The 27,715-nt window shown below is 35.3% G+C and overlaps 1 protein-coding gene across 4 annotated transcripts; it reads left to right on the top strand.

Moving 5' to 3' along the window:
• The first annotated feature begins 1,402 nt into the window (after positions 1-1,402).
• On the top strand, positions 1,403-27,037 carry LOC105060638 (uncharacterized). 4 transcript variants are annotated; one of them, XM_073250157.1, is made up of 9 exons: positions 1,403-1,782; positions 2,189-2,297; positions 2,998-3,113; positions 3,872-3,991; positions 4,118-4,207; positions 5,374-5,525; positions 7,574-7,835; positions 22,932-23,028; positions 26,266-26,402. In XM_073250157.1, exons 1-8 carry the CDS (start codon positions 1,507-1,509, stop codon positions 22,932-22,934), a joined length of 1,128 nt encoding a protein of 375 aa, XP_073106258.1. In that variant the 5' UTR covers positions 1,403-1,506; the 3' UTR covers positions 22,935-23,028; positions 26,266-26,402. The 4 variants fall into 4 exon arrangements, with proteins under 4 accessions (XP_073106258.1, XP_073106259.1, XP_073106257.1 ...); XM_073250156.1 differs by lacking the exon at positions 22,932-23,028 and adding an exon at positions 26,615-27,037 and having other exon boundaries at positions 1,405-1,782; positions 26,266-26,478; XM_073250155.1 differs by lacking the exon at positions 22,932-23,028 and adding an exon at positions 26,620-27,037 and having other exon boundaries at positions 1,406-1,782; positions 26,266-26,478.
• The last annotated feature ends 678 nt before the right edge of the window (positions 27,038-27,715 follow it).

Here is a 27,715-nt window from a genome sequence, read left to right as displayed (position 1 = left end):
TGACTAGAAGGCATGTTCTAAGCTAATTGGAAACTTGCCAAAGCCTCTTGTGCATAGTGTGGTTATGGTCACTATACAATTGCAATTATTAGAGAAAGAATTCTGAAATTTAGATAGAGAAGGGGCAAGATTTGATTAAGTCGTAGATGTTCTGCAATATAAATGAGGGAGGAGGAAGCTTTAGCTTCAACCTTTTCTGCTAAGCACCTTATCCATGTGCAATATATTCGTGTGAGCTAGCCATCACAAGTTCTAATTTTTATGGAGGATTAACTTCACATAAGAAAGAGGTAAGAGAATAGACGGCGGCTATATGGTTAATGAATATGTAAAAACATTTGAGAGAATAAGTAAGAGCTTAACCATTTTTAGATTGGTTTATCTCGAAATATAAAGGTTAGATGAGCATAAACAATTCGTCAAGCTTTTAAGGTTGAATTTCCCAACAAAAGAAAAATCAAAGTTTCAACAAGCGGCTATGTTAGCATGTTGGTTTGAAGAATTATCATATAAAAGAGAGAGAAGGATGTTTAAGGAGTGATCACCTTACTAAATATCTTTCTAAAATCTAATCTATATGTAATTCTTTAAAGCAAAGACTATACTGAGCTAGAAGGATCCCGATTTCTGAAAACTTATCCTAAACAAGAAGCTCTTCTATTAGAGGTGGAATTAAAGTAGGCTTTCTTAATTTATCTTCCTCAAAGTTGACCTTACTTAATTTGAAATCTCCATCTCCAGGTGGCAGTTTAGAAGCTTAAATATTCTCTACAGATAACAAATTTTCTCCCATCAACCTTGGTTTGTTTCAATGACGCCATTTTGCTAGTAAATCTTTTTTTTGGCTAAGCTCTTTGATTTGTCAAGTCTGAATAAATATAGGGGTAATTCTATTCAATACAATTGAGGTTTTCCTACCTAGCACCTAAAGGCATACATACACTAGTGATGGTGGTTGTTAGTCTTAACTGATAAAGAGGTTAAACAAGATAAAAAAGGTTAAGTGGATTTTTGCTCACATTGCTAGCTTTTCATTTTGCTTATTAATAAAGCAAGAGCAGATCATCTAAGAAATAGCCAAACATAAAATTAATTCATGTCCTAGGCCATGGATGCAAGATTGCAAGGCACAAAAAAGCATTATTTATTTATACTTTAAATTAATTCAACAAATATTTTTTTGTGATGAAGTTAAGGTGTAGCCATTGGTGTGCATCATTGATGCTGACATACTGTACAGCTACATGAACAGGTAAAATGAGGTTCTAATCTTGATGCACAGAAAATTGCTGAGTGCTCACCTAAGAACAAAAGATCTAATGAGTAGTGCATCAGATGTTGTGTAACCAAGAAAAGGTTTTTTTCTTAAATTAAAAATTCAATAGTCCGTCTTTTAGGCCTGGTGATTTGGCCCATGGACTATTCTAAGCGTTGCTGTTAGCTCTTTGCAAGCCTTCGAGGTTTCGAGACCGCCGTGCCGATAAGGAGCAGCGGCGGAGCTTAGCAATGGCGGGCGGAGCACCGCCTTTGACCGGCGGTCCTCCGACGACCTCCTCTTCCTCCTCCGTCGCCTCCTCGTCGTCGGCGTCGGGCCTTCCTCCGCCTCCCCCTCCTCCCAAGATCCTCCTCGCCAAGCCCGGATCGGGCCCCGCCGCCCCGAGGTTCCCCCGCGACGACGACCCATCTGCCTCCGTGGTCCTCCGGTCCCGTAACGCCCCTCAGCCGAGCTCACTCAACCTTATCTCGGACTCCTGGGAGTTCCACACCGATCGGATCCTCCCGGTACGTTCGTTGCTTTCTTCTCGCTCTTCCTCGTTAAACCCTAGAAGAAGGAACAGAGCTTTGGTAGTAGTTCCGTTTACCTTTTGAAAGAAAGAAACACGTTGTTTCTAATTTCTGGTTGTAGGCTTGGGCATCAAAATTCTGAGCACAGGAGATTTTAGTATTAGTTTTTTTTTTCTTGGTTTTCTAAGGTATCAGAACTGTAGCACCGTAAAAAATCCAATTGGGAACACATGGACGTGTTGTTGTTTTGTTAAATAGTTGACATTTTTTTTTTATTGATTGCATTGTTGAGAACATCATAAAACGTATGTTGTTTTTCTTTCTTTTTAGGATACATGAATCCTGAGATGAACAAAGATCACACGGAAGAAAATAATTGATTTTTATTTTACGTCTTATGCAGTTTCTGACTGAGAATAATGATTTCACTGTTGTTGGAATCATTGGTCCTGCTGGTGTTGGCAAGTCGACGATCATGAATGACCTTTATGGTTTTGATGGTAGCTCGCCTGGTATGTTTTAATCCCCTTTGCTCGTATGAACAGTTGAACATTGGTTGATAAGAGTCGTCTTTTGCGTATCTTTCAATTTTGCCTCCAAAAAGCGAGATTTTTGCCTCCCACATAAACAAATAATTGGTCATTAATGTCATACAACTAAAAATATGGCAATCTGGAACAAGTAAGAAGGTGGTAGTGGAGAGGAACAATCATGAGGAAGGCTTCATATTGACAAACCTATACCCAGAGGCAAACAAATCAAACATTTACAAGCATCTTCATGTGTATGGCAATTGCCTTATGGTAATCAAATACATAAAAAAAGATTGTGACCTGTGTTCAGTCCTGGAACAGTTATATTGGAACCCGTGCCTTCTATACTGGCTAGATAAACGTGCATTATGTGCTTGTAGGTCAGCTTATTGTTTATTGGCAAGTGCTTGTATCCTCACTCTTTCCTACTTAACATGTGACTCTTACCCAAACTATATGAACATAAAATTCATGATCTTACTAATTCCTAATGACTATGAAGGCACACTCCTTCATACTTGTATGATGAAACGTTCATAGATGCCCCTTTATTTAACTAACAATCTGCAAAATCATTTCTAGTTCTGGCATATACAGTGCTTATGATTCAAATTTATCAGTGCAGCATTAGTTCCTTCATGAGGTATGTAATTAGAAGCTAACTGAAGCTGAACTGCAGGGATGCTACCACCTTTTGCTACACAGTCCGATGAAATTAGAGCAATGGCAAAGCACTGCACCACTGGTATTGAATTGAGGGTTTCTGCTGAGCGGCTCATACTTCTTGATGCCCAGGTTAATCACTAAGTTATTTTATGCAACTTTTTAGATGCCTCATTTTGTGAGATCTTGTATAGTTTGAGCCAGCAACTGTCATAATGTCTGATTATTGTGTATTGGAAATATCTTTATGCTACATATGTTTTTCAGCCCCTGTCCCTCTCTCTTTTGATGTCCTGCTACCTTGAGGCATATCCGACACTTTACTTCTTAAGGAATATGACACCCTTTTTTGCAGAAGCTATGTGATGCATGATAGTGCAAATGTTCTTGTACCAAACAGTGTGTATGCACAACTAACATGCTTCATTATATATGTAGCCTTTTCTTTAGGTCTTCAGGTAGCAATGAGTGTGGTTCTAAAGATCCTTTGGCATTTTCACTTTCATTAAATTCTAAATCGCATCATGCTGATACTTCAAGTCATGTCTCCATTCCTGCTTTTCAAAAGTGACAAGTCTTTTAATCAAGGTTCGCCGTACTGGTACCGGACCCTGTACCGATGAAATTCTGTTTAATGTCGGTACGCGGTTCGGTACGGTATGGTAATGTCGGTACACTTCGGTATGACGTACCGATACGAGACCGGTAGGGTACGATACGGACGGTACGGGGCGGTATGGCATTCCATGCTTTTAATTTTACTAAAAACAACCAAGCATCTTTTTGGATGTTGGTTTTCACCTTCTCTTAAATTTATAATTATTTCCTTTTTTAAAGGTATTCATATCATATATTTGCAATTATGACAATTATGTTAGTGTTTTATGCAGCCAATATTTTGCCCCTCTCTTTTAGTTGATCTGATGAGACCTGATGGTTCATCTACAATTCCTTTGCTGAATGGTGAGTCACTGTCGGCAGATTTGGCTCATGAGTTGATGGGAATTCAGGTGATTATTGAAAAAGAGAGCAACTTTCTATTTTCACATGTTACATTTTTTTTTTTTGTTAATAGAGTGTGATGGTATCTGATCCAGCATTATTCTCTTTTCTGGTGCTGCAAGGAACCCTTCTAGCTTGGTGTTTTCCTGGCATCCATTTGTAATGTTTTGTTGGTTGTGTCTGAGGGAATTCATGACTTTAGCGTGTGGCAGCTGATGCTTGCGGTATGCTTTCCACCTTGAAAATCTCATGATCAATTCCGTTTTCAATAGTTGTTTGCATATAATTTTGTACTACCCATGCTTCTGTGAGCAAAGAGGGTAGGGGAAGTCGAACCTAGAAATATCCATTATATCCACTAATACCTCTTCCATGAAAATTTGGATGCTTTTTTACTTTAAATATTTCATCACAATTGATAGTTTTCATACTTTAATAACTGGAGCATGGTGAGGGATCAGTCCACCAACAACTGTTACATGTTTTATCTACATTTTTCATAGACTCAGCCCCAGCATATTAACGATCTGTAACTTGTATCTCAAAGTACTTATTACCCCATGCAAATGTGTGACAAAGACAGTAGAAAACAGAATTGGAGGTTATGACAATTATAGTGATTTGATTGTTCATGTTTCTCGTTAATTACTTTCTTAAGAATTCACACAGTGCAGGAACAAGTTTAGAAGGTCAAAATAATTTAAACAGCACTACAATATTTTTTTTTTATTCTTAAATTTCTTTTCTTCCTTTTTTTTTTTGTGCATGCATGTGGTGGGGTGGGCACCGATTTGGCGGGGGGTGGGGGGGGGGGGGGGTTGGGTGACAGATTATTAATAACATCTGTTACCTTCATCGTAACAATCTCAAGGTTGGATTCTCATTTTTGGATGTAAACAAGCTGCACTTCACCCTTCCAACTGTAGTCAATTATAGCAACATGAAGAAATCCTTGATCGTGGGTATTAAGGGATGGTAGTCGGAATCAGGTGAGATCCAGATTTTCTTTTCTTTTTCTTATAATCCAGATAGGTATAATTCCTTGCAGAGGCTGCAAGACAGTTGGTTATGTCTAGAAGCTTGCCTACTTGTTCAGAACAGTTGATTTGGATTGTTTTAGCTTGGCTACTTTCTGAAGCTAGAAAGATTACCCACTTAGTAATCTGTTCCTTTTCTTCCATTTGAAATTTAGAACTATTTTTGGTGAGTTGGCCGTATGTTATCTAACATGGTAAGCTGGCACTAAAAGATGCCTAGTACTCCTTTCTAATGATATGTAAATTGCTACATTAGTTTTGATGACAGTTGTATAGATTATGCTCTTCTTCCTTTATAATTTTGAAATCAAGTTTAGAAGTTTGTGAGTGAAGGCATAATTCTGTATCTGCAGGTTGATTTGTTAAAGCATGGCATTCCAGATCCATCTTTGTTGACATCTTCGCATTCCCAGGGTTCTGATTCTGTGCCAGATAAGGAAAATAAAAGCATTGTTCAGCCTACTAGTGTGGAGTTCCTGTCTGCCATTGTTTTCATACATACCAAGTGAGAATTATGTCTCTTAACTGTTCCTTGAGACTTTGACTTCTGCTCTTGGCGAAAAGTGCTAACCTTATCTTTGATTTGACAATATCTTTTGAAGAATTTAACTTCATTGCGAGTTTTAATCTAGCATGTATTTTTTTGAATATTTGAAAATTATATCTGTTCTATGCTTGAAGAGTCAATACCTCTTTTCACATGGTTTTCAGTGCTGATTTGAATTACTTCTGCTTGAAGAGACATAAGGGGCATCCTTGGCATTACTTCTGCTCTTTAAAACTTGATTCTCAAAAATCACTTTATTGTTAGTCCTTGGATCTAAAAAGTATCTTTTTTGCATATTTGGTGTTTGGTACTCACATGCTATACGACTCCTTATAAACAAACTTACCATAGTTGAAAGACAAGGAGCAAGATCAGAAGTCAGAAGGTGGTTTTCTAGCCTCTTTTAAATGGCATATTTTGATTTACACTTTTTGTAGGAGTTTAAAAGTCACAAAGTGACTTTTTTAAGCAGCACTAAAGAATAATATTTTTTGATTATCAAAACTTTGAAGATAAAGCATGGAAAGAGAGAGACAAACCTAAAGATGAGATGTAACATACGAGTGCAATTACCTTTCTTTTGAGTAATGAAATTGTTGGAGTTTTCAGGATTACTAGACTTAATAGTGGGTTAAGGAATCCACTGTGGAGGAGGTTGTTGCTTTCTGTGGTTATGATACACCTTGAGAGGAGTTCATTCAACAAGTTCTAATATTGCTAGGGTTACAAGGGTCAGGAGTAGTTGGCAATGGAAGTTTGACATAGAGATGCTGTTTTAGGGTAAAAGGAAAAAAGTCTTTTGGCCTGTTGTTCAACTTGTTGAGAGTAAAACATAACAGGTGCACAATTACATCTTCACTAATAGAATAAATGGAACTCAAAATTATGTCACCTTGTACTTTTCTTTTTATGGAGTAATCAGGAATGCTGCACTTGACTAAACATGCATTTAATTTGTGACCTGAATCACCAATATAGTCAACAAGAAATTCATGATCAAATACTCTAGAAGGAAGACAAAGGGCAGGATATGTATCGGATGCATTTTGTTGTATGATGGACTATTTAAGTTACTCTGTCATGCCCATTTTATAAAGTCGAGAATAGCATAACACTGATATGGCTATTGAACATTCATACTTACATTATTATTCATGTGATCTTTGTCAAATTAAACTTCTTATGATTTGCTGCACAAGTCATTGGATTTCTGTGATCAAACAAATTGCAATGGCATTTCATACCGAACCATACCTATATTTACACTCTATAATTATTTTAGTTCTTTAGGCATCAAAGAAATAATTTCGTAAAAAACTTCAATTTCTAACTGGCCTCATTTGCCAGTATACTCTAAATTTACTATGGGAATTGAGATTATAGGCTATAATCAACATTATGTTGATAAAATATTGCATATATCATAAAGAGAGTCCAAGAATTTAAGGTTCGGATTGCAAAGATTACAATGTTAAGGTTGGCATGTGATAAATCTGGGATGTTTGCATTTGACATCAGTACATCAGCATGCACATGGGTCTTACAAAGAATTAAATTGTGAATTGGTGATGGTGTGGGCTTGTGTAATAAAAATTTAGCAGGTAGTGCTGCTTAGATTTGTGTTGAAGGATCACGTTAGAGGAAGGGTAAGCCTAACATGTGTGGGAGTGGAAGACAAGCTAAACATTGGTTATGGGTTGGAATTTTCTTTTACAGAAGGGCATTTCCTTTCGATGCAGGACTGATAATGGATGTTTTCCTATTTTCTTTCTTTTACGGATCAAGGAAGATTAATTTGTTGAACTTCTTGAAATTCTTTTATCCATATGAACCATGTCAATTTCACCATTTTCACCTTTTCCTTCTTGACCGACATTTTACCTCAACGATCTGTATCTTTAATTTTACCATGGAGCTTTTTAACTGTCATCTGTACATACTGTAACATCTTAGCAGATGTTGTATCAGTAATTTATTTTCTCAGGATACTTGTCTGGTTTCTGCAGACTACGAGATCAAGACTTATCCCCCTCCAAGAAAATACTATTGAGGAAGGCTCTAATGCAATTTTTCAGCTCATCCTCTTTAAATGTAAAGAATCACGGGGCTGCAGTACAGACTGATTCTTTCAATTCTCTTGATGCAAAAGCTGAGGATTTGGATCCTGTGCAACCAGACTTGTTTATGGTTCCTTTAAAAGGGCAAGACCACCTACAGAAATCTCATTCTGAAAGTTACAGTTCCATGTCAGGGAAGCTCCGTGACCAGGTAAATTCTCCTTTCCAATATGTTTACTTAAGTTGTAGGTTGACATTCCATGTTTTGGAAACTCCATAACCCTATAATCTTTCTTGTCAGATTTTCTTCTTTTTACATAAGAGAATGTTCCTTTTGCTCCATTTCCTTTTCTGTGCATGTTGTTTCTTTGGTCTTTACGAGCAGTATTATGAGCAATCTGTGGTTCACCAAATATTTCATGTCTTTCAATAATAGAAGTGGTTGGTACAATTAAATTATGGTTTTTTGCAGATGAGACACAAGTTTTTTTTTTGAAATTATATATAATACTTCTCTCTATACTTATTTACAATTGACCTAGATAATATATATTTAAATTGCAAATAGGCCCTTTTGTTAGCCTTCTGTTGCTACAAATAATCCTGATCCCTAGTTAAGCAGGAGTGCTGACTATCCTACTTGCGGTCACTCTCAACCAGGGATCTGCAACTAGAAAGACAGGTGCAGTGCTATACTCATGCATGATTCTCCTATTGCACATCCTACGTGTTGATGTGGCATTGAAATACTGAGCCACAATAGCAGGCATTTAAGAGTAGGAAACTCCATCCAAGCTTCATATTTATTTTCTCAAAGATCCTTTCACCATATCGTTCCATGCATGGCTGCCCTCTCTCTCTCTCTCTCTCTCTCTCTCTCACACACACACACACACACACACACTTTTGAAGGTGAGTCTCTCCCTGCTCAACCATCACCACCACTGCTAGCTTTAAATGGGACTCACCTGCAGCACCTTGACCACCTCGTCTAAAAGCAGCCCCCTCAAACACTACTCCCCACCATGCTAGTAAAGATCATGAACCCCCTCCCCCCACGATCCTTGGCAGATTTCAGACTTGGTCAAAGAATCGCAAGCAAGTGCCCTATGCTCCCATGCTCTGCTTTGACTTCCCAATCTCCATCTACAACCTCACCGAGATCACCAACTGCATGGAGATAGAGTGGCCTCCCCCTCACCAACCAGCACTGTTCCTATGAATTCATCCTCTCCATCACCCGCTCTTGCTTGATCATCATTCTTGCCAAGGCTAATGCCTTCCATCAACTAGACCATCGCCACCCTGATAGCACATGTCCAGCTCGAAACAGGAAATCGGGTTCTGTTAATGGGCTGGTGGTTGCATGGAATTGTCAGGTTTTCTTATGTGTGCATGGTGAGGTAAAGTTGCATGTCACATGGAATGTTAAGTGTTTTTATACGAGCCGGTTCTATGTTGTTACTTTTTTACAGGAGTATGGTACTCATAGTGATTGCTTAAGAGTAGGAGATGTGTGGGTAAGTTGTTACTTTCACGAGTCTGATGCTCATAGTGGTTGTTATGTAAATTTTTATTTATGTAGTGCCTCTAGTGCCATGCCCCAAACTCCACACCTGAGTTGACCACGTGACACGGCCACATATCTCTTAGAGTGTAATTCTAGAGTATATGCAAGGCCTGATAATTTGAATCAGAATATTAAACATCAAGAGTTAAACAACTAAAGCAAATAATTTGTTATAAATTTTTATCAAAATTAAAATTATCTAAAATATATGGTTCAGATACCATCAGATCAGAAATAAAACTTAACTATTACTATCCCTCACCAAAACTTCCAAACCAACCTTGATTAGCTAGGTGCTTTACAGTTTTGAAAAAAAAACAGAAGTGATAATGTGAGTTAAGAGCTCAGTAAGGATTTTCTAAGCATACACACCAGCATGGAAAGATAACAATTCTTTAATAGACATACTTATTAAGAAAATAGTGATTCAAATCTCAATAATTAACAATTGAGTACTTATATGCCCAACTCGATAATGCTACCAGGATATTCATCAAATTTCAATATATGACAGTTTAGATGTATGCAATATTTCATCAATAGCAACTCTGATATGCTCGTCATATATAACTGGATCAGCAATTTTCATTTAACTAGGATTTCATTTTAATTTCTATTATTTCTGTTAACATCAATACCAAGCTATTATTCTTATTTATTGCTTTATTATAATCTTGTGTAATGTGGATTGGATTCGAATTTTCGATATTTGAACTGTTCATGGTCATGCTCCTGCTTGGGACTGGCCATACTAAAATATCATATTTTTATTCATGGTGAGGTCATACTGATAAAAATATCATGTTCCTGCCGATGGCAAGGCCATACTGATAAAAATACCACATTTTTATCCATGACGAGACTATACTGATAAAAGCATCATGTTCTTGCCTGTGATGAGGCCATACTGATGTCGTGACGAGTCTAGATGCTCGGATTTTAAATTATTATAAATTTTTTACTTTATTATTATTATTTTATAAATCACTTATATGTGTTCTATTTACATAATTGAGCATAAATTAGAATCATAGAGAATCAAACTTCATATACAATCAAATTTATATGTCAAGATGGAAGATCCATAATTCTTAGCATATAGCACAAAATCTTCAAGATTATGCAGGTGGTTATGGTTAAAAATTCTTACCTTTTGCAGTAGCAAAATCCAATTAACATGCTAACTCAATTTGCCGTACATCTAGAACATTCAGGAATCCTAAATCAATATTCGATACTTATAAAACTTGAAAATCATCATCTTTATCAGTTTATTTAATTATGACCTAGTTTCTTAAATTCTCAGAATTTTATTATCTCGGGGAAAGAAAGGAAGAGAAGATAGGATACAACAGCCTTTTCTTCATCCTTTCCCAGTAGCAGCCCCAATCCACAAATTTTTTTATCCTAACAAAACTTATCCAAAAATTCTCAAATTTTGCTCTCAAGTTGACTCATGAGTTAATAATTTCTAGTTAAAATTTCAGCTTAAACCACAAACTAATAAGGAGATAAAATTCTTGGATTAAAACAGGGCTGAACCAATCTACCCTCAAAGCTTAACCTCTAATCTCCTAATTCTCTTAAAATTCTTTTCCCTTGGCACTTCCCCTTCTCCTAACAGTCCTCTCTTTTCATTCCATTATCTAACACTTAGTTCATAGTAGAATTTAATTACATGCCAAAAGTTCTAACATCTACCGATTAACCAGTAATTAAGATTAGTCATACAATAAAATAAAATGCTTAATCATACTTGATCTGATGAAGAGTTTCCCCACAGTAGCAGCCACAACCACCAAAGCAACAACAGAGAAGAAAAAGAGAAAGAAGGGAAGAGGAGGAAGGAGAAAGAAAGAAAGAGGAAGAGAGAGGGAGAGGCATCCGATGTTCTTTCCCTTTTTCTTTTTTTTTTTCTGATTTCCAAATCCACTCACGCACAGATGTGCGCGCGCACATGCCTACGCAAAGAAGAAGGGAAGAAACAGCAGGTTTCTCCTCTTTCTTGTTCTCTCTTCCTCTCTTTCTATTTTTCCATTTTTCAATCCACACACACACAAAGATGGAAGAGGGAGAGCTCGGGAGATGGAGAGCGAGAGAGAGAATGGTGGGGAGGGGGGAGAGAGCAAGAGAAAGATAGAGAGGGAGAGCGAGCGCGAGATAGAGAAAGCAGGAGAGGAGGGGGTTTTGTTTCAATCCAAAATAGGGGAAGGTTCAACACTCTCTCTTTTTTTTTTTCGTGATGGGGTGCACGTGGTTGCCCTGCGACCGGCCATGGGTCCGCGACATGCGGACCCCCATGCGGCATGCGGGAAAGGCCTCCCTTGGGCTGGGCCTCACATTCCTCCCTCCTTTTAAATAAACTTCGTCCTCAAAATTTTGCATTTTCAAATTCGAATCGCATCATCAATTTGTCATTGCTAGATCCATATTACTAATCACAAGCTCTACCGACAAATTTCATTGTCACTGCTCACATACCAGTCTATAGCTAAAATCTTAATGGTGAGGATATTTTTGAAGATTTCTAGTTTTCTCAGTCTTTTAAATACTTTTTAAGATCTCCAATCTTCTCTAACTAATCCTCTATTCTATCATGGATAGCTGACTTTTTCGCAAGTCTTCAAGTTTATCACTATCTCTCCAATTTTCAAATATACTTATAGTTACAGGGCATTATCAATCCCCCACAGCAACTCTCAAAGAATAAGAATCTTTACCAACTCTCTTGTAACCTAGCTTTGGATATCCGTCATACTTCTTATAATTAGTGTCAGATAGAAATCAATTCTCTATATTAACTTAGATCAATTTGATCATACTAGCAATTATATTACTATGGTCTCCCTATCTTAACATTCATAATCCTAATTCTAGCATTTTCTTGTAATATCAAATTGTCTAGAATTTGCCAATTCTTTTTTTTAGCTTCTTGCTTTTGCTTTTTCTCTTTTTTTTTACCCAATATATTCATACTCAAAGGTACCTATAATTTAATTGCTCGTACATACAATTGTTTTACTACACACCAGCACTTGCTACTTTATTGTTATCAAAATCTAATTAACTGGATAATATCCGAGAATTCATAAAAGAAGTTATCTCCATCATTGTAACCCTATGTATAATGAAAGCCTCCAAATTCATGGATGCCACCATTTATGATCACTTTACTTCTTCCACAAGAATGACTTTGTAATAATCTCATTCTATAAGCAATCCTTGGTAGATCTGGATGACAATGTTTTCCTTTTCTTTACCCTCTGCCCTTGCTTTAACTATCGAAATTAGACTTCAAATTCAAATTCAAAATATTCTTAAATTCAGTTTTGATGATCTCCTTTCAGTTATACTTTTGAATTCTAGCACCAACCTCTACTTGATATGCTTGCAACATTTACTAAACTCTTATCTTTTCATTTCATAACATTACTTTAGTTAATACATGATTATCTCTTTCTAGAAAATGGTAACTTAATTATTCTTAACCAATACATACCCCTAATCATGATTCAATGATTAATAATTTTCAAATTTTTAAATCCATAATAAAATTAGACCTAATCGACTTTTAAATTTCATCATCAAATATGCTAATATTCAGAAGATCCTCAATTTTGTGACTTGTATCAATAGTTGCTGATCGGAGTATTAGGCATTTATTGTTCAATCTACATGTCCTTGGAGGAATTTTTATCAAAAAATGATTTCAATCTTTTATAACTACTTACATCGTTGTACCATTTCTTATACAAAATATCATATAAGACAATAGAATTTAATTAAATCTTAGTATATTATTTTTAATTCAGATCTATTTATCAAAATAACTCTCCATAAATTTTAAATTTTTTTCCAAGTCTCTTAAGAATATTTGGTCAACTATCAATTTCTTAAATTCTTGAATATTATCTTAAATTCTTTTTCAAAACTTACCAAGATATTCAACTAATTATAAAAATTTTCCATAATATGATTTAAAATTTATCACTTTCAAGTCCTCTAACATAAGATAAAATTCAAATAAACTCAGATTAGTTATTTAGATATCATGTATGTATAAACTTATTCTATACAATAATAAATCATATCTTTCTTTGCTTTATCCTCTTTCCCCCACTCACCACTATATTTACATATGATCGCACATATTAGCTATACTGCTTTTTAGTTCACGCCCAAACACAGGTTTAAGTTGTCCTAAATTCAAGTAATCCTAAATTTTTAGTTACCTTACCTAAAATAATCTTGGGAGATATCTCAACCACCTCCATTGCTTTGCAATTACCACTACAGAAATTTAATTACGAATATAAAATGACTATTATTATATACATATGAAGATGAATCCTGACTAGATTATCTTCTTCTAAGGTTCATCATCATAAAGTCATATATCAAAAATTTTCACATAACTTGCGAGTTATAATTCTACCATGCTTTCATTGCGCTACTTTGATCAATTCATCTTGCTAAATGTTAAATATTGATGACAGTGATTCTTGTTGTCGAATTTCCACATTGTACATGCTATGGCTCAATACTACATCTTAAATATTTGAGTTCATCTCTTCTTATTGTGCCTTGAAACCATAAATCATAACCTTGCATATTCATATTATTCTGAATTTTTCAACATACTGTAGTCTTTAACGGTTGCAACCTAGTTCTCTATTTATCGACATAAATCATACAAATAATCACCTATATAGGGGTACTATCCCAACTTTCAGCAGTTGGTAGACAACACTTTAGTATAACAAAGGAATATAAATATTTACATATTTCGCTTATCACGAGAATTATCAACAATATGGATATATTTTCTCAACTTATGCTCATTAGGCAAAATACCAACAACTCGTAACTATTCAAATTGCTAGAATAATAATTAACAAATAACATCCAATATAGTGATGTAATATGACCATAAAGTGACTTCTTTATACTATAATCATTATTATTACTAACAACATTGATAACAATTGATACCATTATCAATTTATGCTGAAACATTTTGAAGAGTTTATTATAGAATATCAAATAAATCAAGATGTAGGATCATTAACAATTCATAGTGTCACAAGAGATTGTATGTTAATTTCTGATAACTATCTTGCTTACACTCAACATGCATCTTGTTCCAGGATCTAAAGAAATCTTTATATTTGAATCTATGCCTTCCAATACTACTTGCACTAGTAACTATAAAACCAAATTTTAATACCACTTAAATCATAATCCTAATGTCACGCTTCCGACCTGAGATCGTGAGCCGAAGGTCATGGCAATTGCCGCACACTCATAAGAAATATTTCTCCACAAGTATGTAAGGCATCTCATTATGATATCAATGCATCACAGGGAAATAAAATTTAAATAATTATTATTCAATTTTAATTCAAATAACTAAATCAAATATCTTACATCCAATAAAGTTTCACTAAAAATAACATAAAAATAAATTTAAGTTCAATGAAGTTGATAATGTTAAATCTCACCTTTAAAAGCTCTCCTAAAATTAATGCCCACGTTCGTAATTAATTATTTGAATCTAAAAAATAAGAAAAGAGAGGTAATGAGCTTGATAGTCCAGTAAGTAATGAATATCTCAACTAGACATTTCAAATATTATCGTATGATATGATGTTTGAAAATAAATGCTATAAATAAACATAAGGACATATTTCATGCTAACTTAAATAAAACAAATATTTTCAAATATGCATACATATACATGATCATAAATCCGATATGAGTCAAAATACACATAACTCAACAGCCTTAACAATGACTACACTTATCCCTATGGCAGGGTCCAGAATAAAGTGCCAACATATAATGCCCATTGGCAGGGTCGAAAAATAATGCACCATTCCCATTAGCAGGGCCGAAAATCAATGAACAACCTCCATTGGTAGGATCAAAAATCAACATATAACCCCCATTGGCAGGGTCAAAAACCAACATATAATCCTTATTGGTGGGGCCCACTAAAACATAGGCTAAGAGCACAAATTTGATCCATATCAAATATTTTAGCAAAATAATATATAGATTTCATAATTTCACTAAACATATGTATAATCAATAAATCATATTATTTTAAAAGTTATTTTTCATTCAAAATATAGTTTCATAAATCATGTATAATTCAAAGATTGATATTTGTCTTTAAAATAATTATGAAATATCTTGAGAAGATAATTCATTACTTATCTCTATAGAACATTGAACGACAGATCGATTAACCTAGAGGGGATTTTTCAGAATCTATTATTCAAAATTATGTTGTTGCATTAATTCTAATGCATAACTAAATCAAAATAAAATTTTCAAATCAAAACCCCACTTAGAATTGAATCAGAAATTGGGTGTGGCTCACGGATTCATTGGTTTCATAAATCATATAAAGAGAGATTGTTAGAGGAGAGAAAAATCGATAATATAAAACATGATCGGTCAGACGGCATTGTATGATGTCCTGATCGATCTAATCAAGGTGATTCAATCAAGTTATAGTTGAATTAGTGTATAGATGATTCAATAAAAATTATAGATAATCGAATCTAATAATATCTAGGTCTAACCAAGATGAGTGCCGGCATGCTGTCCGACGACTGCAGATCAGAACTCTTTTTGTTGGGATCAGATCAAAATCATTGAAAAAATTTTTTTTACTCAATCTTAGAAAGGTGACTTCTAGAGAGAGAAATCTATCAAAAGAGAAACGGTCCAGAGAGAAAATTTTAGAGAGAGAATGTAGAGAGAAAATCTAACATTTTAGAGAGAGAAAGTAGGGGTTCAAACTGAAGGGAGAGAGAGAAACTCTCTTTTTTTTCTTTTTCTTTTATTTCCTTTTTTTTCTCTTTTTTTCTCTTCATGGGACAGGACCTGTGCAGTCCTCTTCTCTTTTTTTCTTTTCACAGAATAAGGGAGCTCTTGCTCCCTTTGTTCCCGAGCTAGGATGGCAATCACCCCCACCGGCAACCCCCTGCCAGCCAGTTCCGATGATTGATGGTGGCAAACGACCCCGTAGAACACAGCAAAATAGCGGTGGAAATAGAAATCCAGAAAATAGAATTTTCAAGAAATTTTTGTAAGAACTAAAAAAATCATAGATTAAAGCCAGAAAAGAATTGAGGAATAAGAGGGGAAAAGATTTACTTGATTGAGATGGAAGAGCTAATTTTCAGTGGCTGGAAACAAGATTATTCCATGGTAAACAGGGCAAAAACCAACAATTTTAATGGGGATTTTTGGAGGTTTTTCAATGAGGAAATATCCAGGGGTTTAGGGCTTTTAAATAGGTCACTAAGGGAAGGAATTTAAAGTTCTATTTAATCTCTTTTTCCTAGTGGGTTTAGGATTTGGATTAGAGAAGAACTCCTTCGGGAGTTCTTCTGTGTTCTTTGTTTTTTTGTTGCCTGCTCCCATGCTATTCCAGCTTCCTAGCTTTCCTAGCATGTGCAGAGCATGTGCTGGCCTTGATTCTTCTTCTTTTTTCTTTTTCCTGATGCTTTAAAGGATGGGCTGGGTATTATATTCTCCCTTCCTAAAAAAAATTTTTGTCTTCGAAATTTTTTCTTGCTTATGCTTTCAAGAGTTGTGATTCAGTTGTATCTCATTCTCGAATTTTTTAATATTCTAATTCTCGATGCAAATCTATCATTAAATCATTTCATAAGGGCAAAGTCAATACCTCAACAGTTGATCAAAATCAGAATCACACATTTCTTATAATTAAAATTAACATCTTAATTTCAGGAAAAGATATCAAGTTTCTTGTCAAAACACATCTATACTTGCTTTAATCGATCTATCACAAGATCGTCAACAAACTTTACAATCTGTTAATAGATAATCATTCGAGTATAAAATTTAAGGTCGATAAACAATCTCACATTCTTCCTAATGGATAGAGGAGTATAAGCTTCAATTTTAGGAGAGAGAAAATCTTTTGCGAAATATTTCAAATTCAAGATAAAAAATTGGTGGTCCACTTATTTAAGACTCAGGATGTTAAAAATTTTCTTAGCATGGTAAATAGAAGATCTACTTGTAAAAATCACATAGAGACACCCGAAATAGTCTAGGATCAAAAACATTATCCTTTCCATATAAATAAAATTTTCCTATTAAGAAATATCAAATCATGTCTTCCATCATAAACTTTTAACTCAAAGACTTAATATTGCTGACCATGCCAAAATAATCTAGATAATTCAGATCACCATGCTTCCAATGTGCACTCTGATCTAAACCATCAAAGTTTCTTCGGATGCAATAAATGGCTTTCAATCAATATATTACTTTATATTGAGAAGATCCAAAATTTAATTTTCAAGTAGGTTAAAAGAAACTTTTAAATCTCATCCCTAATACGCATCAAGCACATCCATCTAAACAAATCTTTAAGTCAATTGACATATTCAAAACCACCATATAGGTTTACTAAAATGCAATATAAATCAAATCTCAATCCTCATATCAATTTAATTAGATAAATTTCAAATCAAAATTCTGTGAACATAATCAATAAGAAAAATCTTCTGATGCTCTGTCAAGTTAGGACTTTAATCAAAATATATAACTAAAATCAACTCCATCATCTCTTCTAAAGTTTCATCCATCGAGACCTTGGATCTCTATCCTCTTATAATAATCATGCAAGCCTTTTAAAATTAAATCTCCATGTCATGTTATATTTTATCAAGGACCTCAATAAAAAAGGCAAAAGAATCTAAATCAATTTATGAACCCAAAAATTTTTGAATTGCAAGTTTACATATCTTATAATCCTTGAATAGATATAAATAAGATTTTTTATCATGATCATCCAAAAATAGCAAGCAAAGATTTCATTAGCGACCTCAATCAACAATGATAGAGAATCCCTCGATCAATTTAGATATGTAATCTTTGAATTGGTATTTCATATATGTATCATATAGTTTTCGATAGACATAAAGGAGATCTATCATTGGAATCCAAAGATGACAATTAAAATTATTAAAGATTCCACCAAATAAATATTCTATAACCACATAATCAATTTCTTTAATGAGGAATAAATTTCTTTGCAATATCTCCAACTGTATTTTTATTTCTTCATGCAAGCTTCATATATGACCCGCATTCCAATACAAATCTCAGAATATTCCAATCAAATATCATAAAAGATCCTTTTAGTCTAACCTTAAATAATATTTTGTGAATGAAATTTTATCTTACTATTAAATAATTAATTTCAAAATCAAAAGCAACATCACTGTATCTCCCATATCAAATTTGAGCTTGTAATTCGCTCAAAGTATTAATGATCAAATTTAATAATCATAATGCATCATAAAATTTCATGATCAATCCATTTTGCAAAAATCCAACTAATCATATCATGATCTCCAAGTTGCCCACCATATATCAAACTCTACGAATCATAGTTCCTTAATGATCTTTCATATATATATATATACTCTCAAAGCTTTAGAAAATTTATTAAGATAACTTATGCTATAATCGATATAGACTTACATCCCAATGTTCCTAGTATCTACCCACCTACATTCGTCTGTCTGATTTTACGTATCATAACTTATTCACTTATGCTGTGATACCATATTAATTGTCATGCTTCCGACTTGAGATTGTGAGCCAAGATTCATGGCAACCGCCGCACACTTATAGAAAATTTTTCTCCACAAGTATGTAAGGCATCTCATCATGATATCAATGCATCAAAGCGAAATAAAATTTAAATAATTATTATTCAATTTTAATTTAAATAACTAAATCAAATATCTTATATCCAATAAAGTTTCACTAAAAATAACATAAAAATAAATCTAAATTCAATGAAGTTGACAATGCTAAATTTTACCTCTAAAAGCTCTCTCAAAATTAATGCCCACGTTTGTAATTATTTGAATCTGAAAAATAAGAAGAGAGGTAATGAGCTTGACTGTCCAATAAGTAATGCATATCTTAACTAGATATTTCAGATATTATTATATAATATGATGTTTGAAAATAAATGCTATAAATAAACATAGGGACATATTTTATGCTAACTTAAATAAAATAAATATTTTTAAATATTCATACATATGCATGATCATAAATCCCATACGAGTCAAAACACGATAGCTCAATAGCCTTAACCATGACCATACTTATCCCTGTGGCAGGGCTTAGAACAAAGTGCCAACATATAACCCCTATTGGCAGGATCGAAAACCAATACACCACCCTATTGATAAGGTCGAAAATCAATGCACAAACCCCATTGGCAGGATCTAAGACCAACATATAACCCCCATTGGTAGGATCGAAAACTAACGTATAAACTCCATTGGCAGGGCTTATTAAAATATAGTTAGGCTGAGAGCACAAATCTGATCTATATCAAATATTTTTGCAAAATAATATATAGATTTCATAATTCAACTAAACATATGCATAATCAATAAATCATATTATTTCAGAAGTTACTTTCCATTCAAAACATAGTTTCATAAATCATGCATAATTCAAAGACTGATATTTGCCTTCAAAATAATTATGAAATATCTCGAGAAGACAGTTCATTACTTATCTCTACAGAACACTGAACGAACAGGTCGATTAATCTTGAGGAGATTCTTCAGAACCTATTATCCAAAATTATGTTCTTGCATTAATTCTAATGCATAACTAAATCAAAATAAAATTTTTAAATCAAAATTCCACTTAGAATTGAATCAAAAATTGGGTGTCTCACAGATTCATTGGTTTCATAAATCATATAAACAGAGATTATCAGAGGAGAGAAAAATCGATAATGTGGAACATGATCGGTCAGACGACACTGCGTGATATCCCGATCGATCTAATCAAGATGATTCAATCAAGTCATAGTTGAATTAGCATATAGATGATTCGATAAAAATCATAGATAATTGAATTTAATGATATCTAGGTCTAGCCAAGATTAGTATCGGCATGCTGTCTGATGACCATGGATCAGGATTTTTTTTGCTAAGATCAGATCAAAATCATTGAAAGAAATCTTTTTACTCAATCAATCTTAGAAAGATGACTTCTAGAGAGAGAAATCTATCAAAAGAGAAACGGTCTAGAGAGAGAATTTTAGAGTGAGAAAGTCCAGCATTCTAGAGAGAGAAAATAAGGATTCAGACTGAAGGGAGAGAGAGAAGAGGAGAGAAACTCTTTTTTGCTTTCTTTTCTTTTCTTTCCTTTTTTTTTTCTTTTTTTCTCTTCACGGGATAGAGGACCCGCGCGGTCCTCTTCAGGGGAGCTCTTGCTCCTTTTGTTCTCGAGCTAGAATGGCAACCAGCCCCATCGACGACCCTTAAGGCCAGAGGGGCAATCCCCGACGACCCCCCGCTAGCTAGTTTCGATAATCGAGGGCGGCAAACGGCGTCAGAGAACACCGCAAAACAATGGTGGAAATAGAAATCTGGAAAACAGAGAATTTTTAAGAAATTTTTGGTAAAAAAACTAATAAATGATAGATTAAAATCAGAAAAGATTTGAGGAGTAAGAGTGGAAAAGATTTACTTGATTGAGATGGAATTGGAGCTGATTTTCGCTGGCTTGACACAAGTTTATTCCACAGTAAATAGGGCGAAAACCAGCAATTTTAATGGGGATTTTTGGAGGTTTTTCGGTGAGGAAATATCTAGGGGTTTTGGGCTTTTAAATAGGTCACTGAGGAATTTAGAGTTCTATTGAATATCTTTTTCCTAATGGGTTTAGGATTTGGATTAGAGGAGAACTCCTTCAGGAGTTCTTCTGTGTCTTTCTTTTTTTTTTTTTTTTTGCGTGCTCCCACACTATTCGAGCTTCCTAGCTTTCCCAGCATGTGCTCTGCACGTGCTAGCCTGGATTCTTCCTTTTTTTTTTTGTTTTTGGTGCTTTAAAGGATGGGTTGGGTATTACACCTAATGATCATAATCTAGGCTCTGATACCATTTCTGTCGTGCCCCAAACCCCACATTTGGGTTGACCACGTGACACGACGGTATATCCCCTAGAGTATAATTCTAGAGTATATATAAGGCTTGATAATCTGAACCAGAACATTTAACATTAAGAGTTAAACAACTAAAGAAAATAATTTGTTATAAATTTTTATCAAATTTAAAATTATCCAAAATATATGGTTCAGATACCACCGGTATCAGAAATAAAACTTAACTATTACCATCTCTCACCACAAATTCCAAACCAACCTCGATTAGCTGGGTACTCTGTAGTTCTGAAAAAAATAGAAATGATAATATGAGCTAAGAGCTCAATAAGGATTTTCTAAGCACACACCAACATAGAAAGATAACAATTCTTTAATACACATACTCATTAAGAAAATAGTGATTCAAATCTCAATAATGCTATCAGGATGTTCATCAAGTTTCAATATATGACAGTTTAGATGTATGCAATACTCCATCAATAGCAACTCTAATATGCTTGTCATATATAATCGGATCAGCAATTTCATTCAACAAGGATTTCATTTCAATTTCTATTATTTCTATTAACATCAATATCAAGCTATTATTCTCATTTATTACTTTATCATAATCTTGTGCAACGTGAATTGGATCGAATTTTCGGTATTTAGCCTATTCATAGCTATGTTCCTATCCATGATTGGCCATATTAAAATATCACGTTCCTATCCGTAGCGAGGCCATACTGATAAAAGTACCATGTTTCCATCCATGGTGAGATCATACTGATAAAAATACCACATTTTTGTCCGTGGTAAGGTCATACTGATAAAAATATCATGTTCCTGTTTGTGGCAAGGCCATACTGATAAAAATACCACATTCCTGCCTGTGGTGAGGTCATCTTGATGTCGTGACTAGTCCAGATGCCCAATTTTAAATTATTATAAATTATTTCTTGTACTTTATTATTATTATTTTATAAATCACTTATATGTGTTCTATTTACGCAATTGAGCATAAATTAGAATCATAAAGAATCAAACTCTATATACAATCAAATTTATATGTAAAGATGAAAGATCCATAATTCTGAGCATGTAACACAAAATATTCAAGATTATGCAGGTGGTTATGGTTAGAAATCTCTATCTTTTGCAGTAGCAAAATCCAACCGGCATGCCAACTCAATTTGCTGTACATCTAGAATGTTTGGGAATCCCAAATTAATATTCGATACTTATAAAACTCGAAAATCATCATCTTTATCAGTTTACATAATTATGACCTAATTTTCTAAATTCTTTGAATTTTATTATCTCGGGGAAAGAAAGGAAGAGAAGATAACATACAACAGCCTTTTCTTCATCCTTTCCCCCCAGCAGCAGCCCCATTCCACAAATTTTTTTATCCTAACAAAATTCATCCAAAAATTTTCAAATTTTGCTCTCAAGTTGACTCACGAGTTAACAATTTTTAGTTAAAATTTCAAATTAAACCACAAAGCTACTAAGAAGATAAAATTCTTGGATTAAAATAGGGCTGAACCAATCTGCCCTCAAAGCTTAACCTCTAATCTCCCAATTCTGTTAAAGTTCTTTTCCCTTAACACTCCTCCTAACAGTCCCATCTTTTCATTCCATTATCTAATACTTAGTTCATAACAGAATTTAATTACATGCCAAAAGTTCTAACATCTACCCATTAATCAGTAATTAAGATTGGTCATACAATAAAATAAGATGCTTAATCATACCTGACCTGATGAAAAGTTTCCCCACAGTAGCAGCCACAACCACCAAAGCAACAACAGGGAAGAAGAAGACAAAGAAGGGAAGAGGAGGAAGGAGAAAGAAAGAAAGAGGAAGAGAGAGGGAAAGGTATCTGATGTTCTCTCTCTCTTTCTTTTTTTTTTTGATTTCCAAATCCACTCACGCATAGATGCGCGCGCACATGCACATGCAAAGAAGAAGAGAAGAAATAGGGGGTTCTGTTCCAATCCAAAACAGGGGAAGGTTCCACACTCTTCATCTTTTTTTTTTTCTTTTTTTTTTTTTGCCGCGATAGGGTGCACGTGGCTGCCCGGCGACTGGCCATGACTCCGGGACATGCGGACCCTCATGTGGCATGCGGGAAAGGCCCCCTCATGGGCTGGGCCTCACATCTAGGCTTATGAATGGATGGTTATCATTGCTGTCAAAGTTTCTTGTTGCTTGTTTCAAACCAAACTAAGATAATTATCTCTTAAAACATCGCTTTCGCTGTAACTTATTACACTCTCTCCAAGTCCATGGGCCCTGATGATGCCATCTCGGTAGTGGCAATGTCATATGAGAACATTGAGCACCTCTACCACCCATGGTAGAGAGTGAGGATAGTAGTTGCCACGATTCCTCCCTCATGCCCAACGGCCGCCTTCTGGCCTACCATCACGTCTGGGACATCCTCGCCTATGGCACCACCTAGGTTGATGATGGACCTGGCATTGCCCTTGTCTGCGTGGGCGTTGGCAGCTTCATGAGATGATCCACAATGGTATTTACAATGATATGCAGCTCATATCCTAGGTCTGCAATGTCCTCCGCACCATTGGTGCTCTCTCCAACTGTGAGCTTTTTGAGATCTTCACTAATTGGAAGCTTCCTTATTGAGATCACTGCTGATATCTTTTTGGTGCCTGACGAGCATGGGGGTAAGCTTGCGGACAAGATCCTCGACGGGACTGTGAAGGGGACCGGGAAGTGAATGGTCTAGTAGTTGGCTTAGAGCTCTCAGTTGCTGCCTTCATAATCTCTACCTTGCTTGATTATCACTAGCTCAGCAAGCTCAAGAAGGAGAGGGAGGGTACTTTGAGGGTTCTCGACCTAGCTAGGATCAACTGCAATGTCAAGGAATCATCCTTAAGATAATTTATCAGCATCCCTACCAACCTATAAGCTCCCCTCTAGCCTCCATTGTGGTGCTATCTAACAATTACCTTGGTGGCTGCATCCCTTTGTTGCCATACCACCGTCGCTATTAAGATACTTTGAAAGATGAAGGGACTCGAGAGAAGGGCAAGGAGGGATCAAATGAGAGAGAGCAGTAGAGGAGTCGCACTCTAAAACCTAAAACCCTAGAGGGACCTAGTTTGGTTTTGATGAGTGGGACCTAGCAGCCTAGAGATGTGAGTTGGAGTCTTATCAACGTTTTGAGTACGAAGTGTATTTTCATTGGTAATTCAAGGGTATTTTGGTTGTAAAACACCAATGTCCCTTCTAATGCCTACAGTAACATCTTTTCTAGGCTTGCTAATTGTCATAGTCCCACCTCTACTGATAAAAGAGGTGCCACATCAATTTATTAACCTGAGCTGGTCCTCCCAATGGCTTTAGTTTTTTAGTTGAGTTTGTGACAAGTGGTATCAGAGGTAGGCCCAATGTGCATCACAGCCTTATTAGTCGTGTAGGCTCCTACTAGGTTCATGTAGGACCCAATAGGGTAGTGTAGGATCCATGCCATGGGTGCACTCCTTGAGTAGGAGCCAATTGTGAAAATAGTGTCACAAGGTTGGATGGGGGAAATTGTCATAGTCCCACATCGACTAATAAAAGGAGGTGCTACATAGGTTTATTAGCCTGGGCTGATCCTCCTAACAGGCTAATTTTTTGGGTTGTGAGTCTGTGATATAATGGAGACTTTATCCAAAGAGTATATTTACAATTTATATAGATATTTTCTGGGTTCATTTGTAAATAGGAATAAGGAGGGATGTTATGTGTAATTTCGGCAACATATTTGGTGTGAAATACAAAAAATACTAAATTAATATATGTAGGTATGCTGTTCTAATTAATGATAATTCTGCTTCAAATAAAACTGTAAAATATGCTTTTGCAGCATGGGTGAAGTAGGACAGAAGAAAGAGAGAGAGAGAGTGAGAGAGAGAGAAGGGGGGAAAAGAGGAGTGTGAGAGAAAGAAGAGCAACTTAATTATTTGTGTTCTCGACAATGCAAACTATAGTCTCAATAATGTAACAATAGGTTTATATAGACAACCCAAAACTCTAATAAGAGTCTGCATAAAAACAAAAATTCAGTCCAAACAAAATTTATAATGCAAATACAATAAAATTTTCTGATCTTCAAATAAAATGAAATTTCTTAATTTTTATATTTGCGCCTAATATAAGTGCATGTAGATTCTTTATTAATGGAAGGTTCTCCATTGATGGGTGATCTAAGTTGCATGTCCCATGATTTCCACCATCGAAGAATTTATCGACATTGCGTATAACAGCTCTTCTTATCCCTATTTATAACTCCTATTTTCATAAGACCTTGGGTTAAAGTTCTGTCAGGAGACCTGGGTTAAAGTGCTATGTAGGGTTTAGAAAAAATTTCATGATAACAATACCTTGTGTCCTTGGTAGGCATTGAGTGTCCCTTTATTTTTTTCCCCCTTCTAGCCATCGGGGGTTCTCTGCTTTTTGTCCTAAAATGCTGCTTCCTCGTATTTGCCTTCCCTAGTGGCCAAACAGCATCTCCATTGCTGGCAAGGACTCTCCAACTCTCTGCCTCCATCACCTTTGAGTCTGGCTCCTACAATGACCCTGCTATCCTTGTCTCCTTTGTGGTCTCCACCTCTAGCACGGACCCACCTGCCTCTTGACCCTCCCCAACTTCCCCACCATCCCCCTTTCTTACTTTTTGCCATTTTGGTAGACTTTATCTGGGTCAATTTACAAAGAGGGATGAGGGGAGGTGTATACATAAAATCGATAAAATCTTGAGTGTGATATACAATAAAACCCTTCCTTCTTTTTTTCATCTATGAAAGTTTTAGGCTAACTTATATGTGCCTATGTTGGATATCCTGTTTTGTCCTCACCTAGAGTAAATGCATGTGCCTGGAAGTTAAACCATTTGTCATGTCAAATTAACAATATCTATCTATGATCCAGGTGTACTAGGGGAAGCATTTATTATTGAGATAAAAGCTCCCAGTGTATGCAATTAAAGTGAAGAATACAGTCTTGCATATTTTATCTTGTAGGGAAATCATGGGTTGATTTTGTTGCATTTTGGCAATTCTAAAGTTGAATTATGTTCCATGCTGATTATTTTGCTTATTTCAGATATTGTCAATGACTGGTCATTCATTTGCAAAGAGTATCTCAGAGCGTGATTGGTTGCGGAATTCAGCTAAGATTTGGGAATTGGTGAAGAAATCTCCAATCATTGTTGAATATTTCAGGACACTGCAGAGTTCAGGATTGTTCAGGAAGTAATCAATCTTATGTTTTAAGAGCTTAAAGACTTCGTAAGTTACCTGTCTGGGACAAGTGAAGGTATCGCATAACATTTTTGCGCCAGTTCCCAGTTCCCAGTTGATTCTACCATTAAGCATCTCTTTTTTTTAAAAAAAAATTGATTTCCAACTATGCTTAATACTTAGCATTTTTTTATTATTTAATTCAAATCAAGTGCAGCCTATGAGATCCAACTCCCTCAAGTGAAACCTATGTGAAAGCATCACCCAGCCGACGCACTGCAGTGTAATTTGTTTCACATGATCTACAAATCAGCTATGAAGGACTTCAGATGGTATTATGAAGAACAAGAGTTGGGTTCCAGGATATCTATCTCACCCTTTCTTGTGTTGTTGGCATCCAAGCTGGGTCTTACCACAATGTTGCGAAATGTCTTGGCAAAGTAGCTTAGCTTTTAGTCAACATATGATTTTAATCCAAGATCTGAACTGATGTCATGCTGGGAAGAAGAACAACACCGATCTGTACGGACCAGAGCTTATGTCTCATGTACGTTTAAGCTGGATTTATGTAGATAGAGAACCATGAGGCTTTAAATAATTTTCAGGATAATTCTATAAGTATGATTCGTTGTTCATTCTCATGTGTTTGAAATTGCCGGACTTCTAGGCGGACTTGCGAACTGTTCGATTGGTTGCTACAAAACCATTGTTTATTTTGCATCAGGTAGGTTTGCTGAGACTCTGCGCCTGCTTGCTATGCTCTTAGACTGCATTTGGTATATCATAGCTGTGGTTGCTCTAAAGCTAAAACAGTCATTTGTTGTTTATCCTTCCCTGAAAAGCTTTTCTGCTTGGTTAACAAGAAAACAATTAATCAAGATGGTTAAAATTTACATCAGACATCATAGAATGGTATGGCTGAAAAGGTCAGAATGGTCTTCTATCATTTTTTCCCTTGTGGCTCTAATTTTTCTATAAATAAAGATAAAAAAATTTTTTTTTAGGTATGCCAACTTGCGCTTTCTATATTTCTTGCACTCTTCATCTGTTTCAGCTTTCTGATTTGTTTGTTGGAAGATATTTTTTTTGAGTCAACTTTGGTTGGGATTTGTTTTGCAGGTCTTATCATGCTCGCGATTCTCGGTCAACTCTAATTACTTTGATCGGAGTCAGGAATCTGAAACAAAATAGATATAATTTCAATGCCAACATTTGTCTTTGGTTTTTGCTCGGATTCATAAGACACAGCAAAAAAGGCCGTATAATACTATCTCTATATGCATCCTAACAAATTTCAAGACTTTCGTTTCGTT

Source organism: Elaeis guineensis, chromosome 16, assembly GCF_000442705.2.
Source record: "Elaeis guineensis isolate ETL-2024a chromosome 16, EG11, whole genome shotgun sequence".
NCBI lineage: Eukaryota > Viridiplantae > Streptophyta > Magnoliopsida > Arecales > Arecaceae > Elaeis > Elaeis guineensis.
Note: the sequence above shows the minus strand (reverse complement) of the source record. Positions and strands in the feature narration are given on the sequence as shown.

What these genes read in the sequence shown, in the direction of transcription:
- LOC105060638 (XM_073250156.1), top strand. Translation starts at nt 1,507, where the DNA reads ATGGCGGGCGGAGCACCGCCTTTGACCGGCGGTCCTCCGACGACCTCC. An exon ending in ACACCGATCGGATCCTCCCG is followed by an intron (nt 1,783 to 2,188) that starts GTACGTTCGTTG and finishes CGTCTTATGCAG; the next exon opens with TTTCTGACTGAGAATAATGA. An exon ending in TTTTGATGGTAGCTCGCCTG is followed by an intron (nt 2,298 to 2,997) that starts GTATGTTTTAAT and finishes GCTGAACTGCAG; the next exon opens with GGATGCTACCACCTTTTGCT.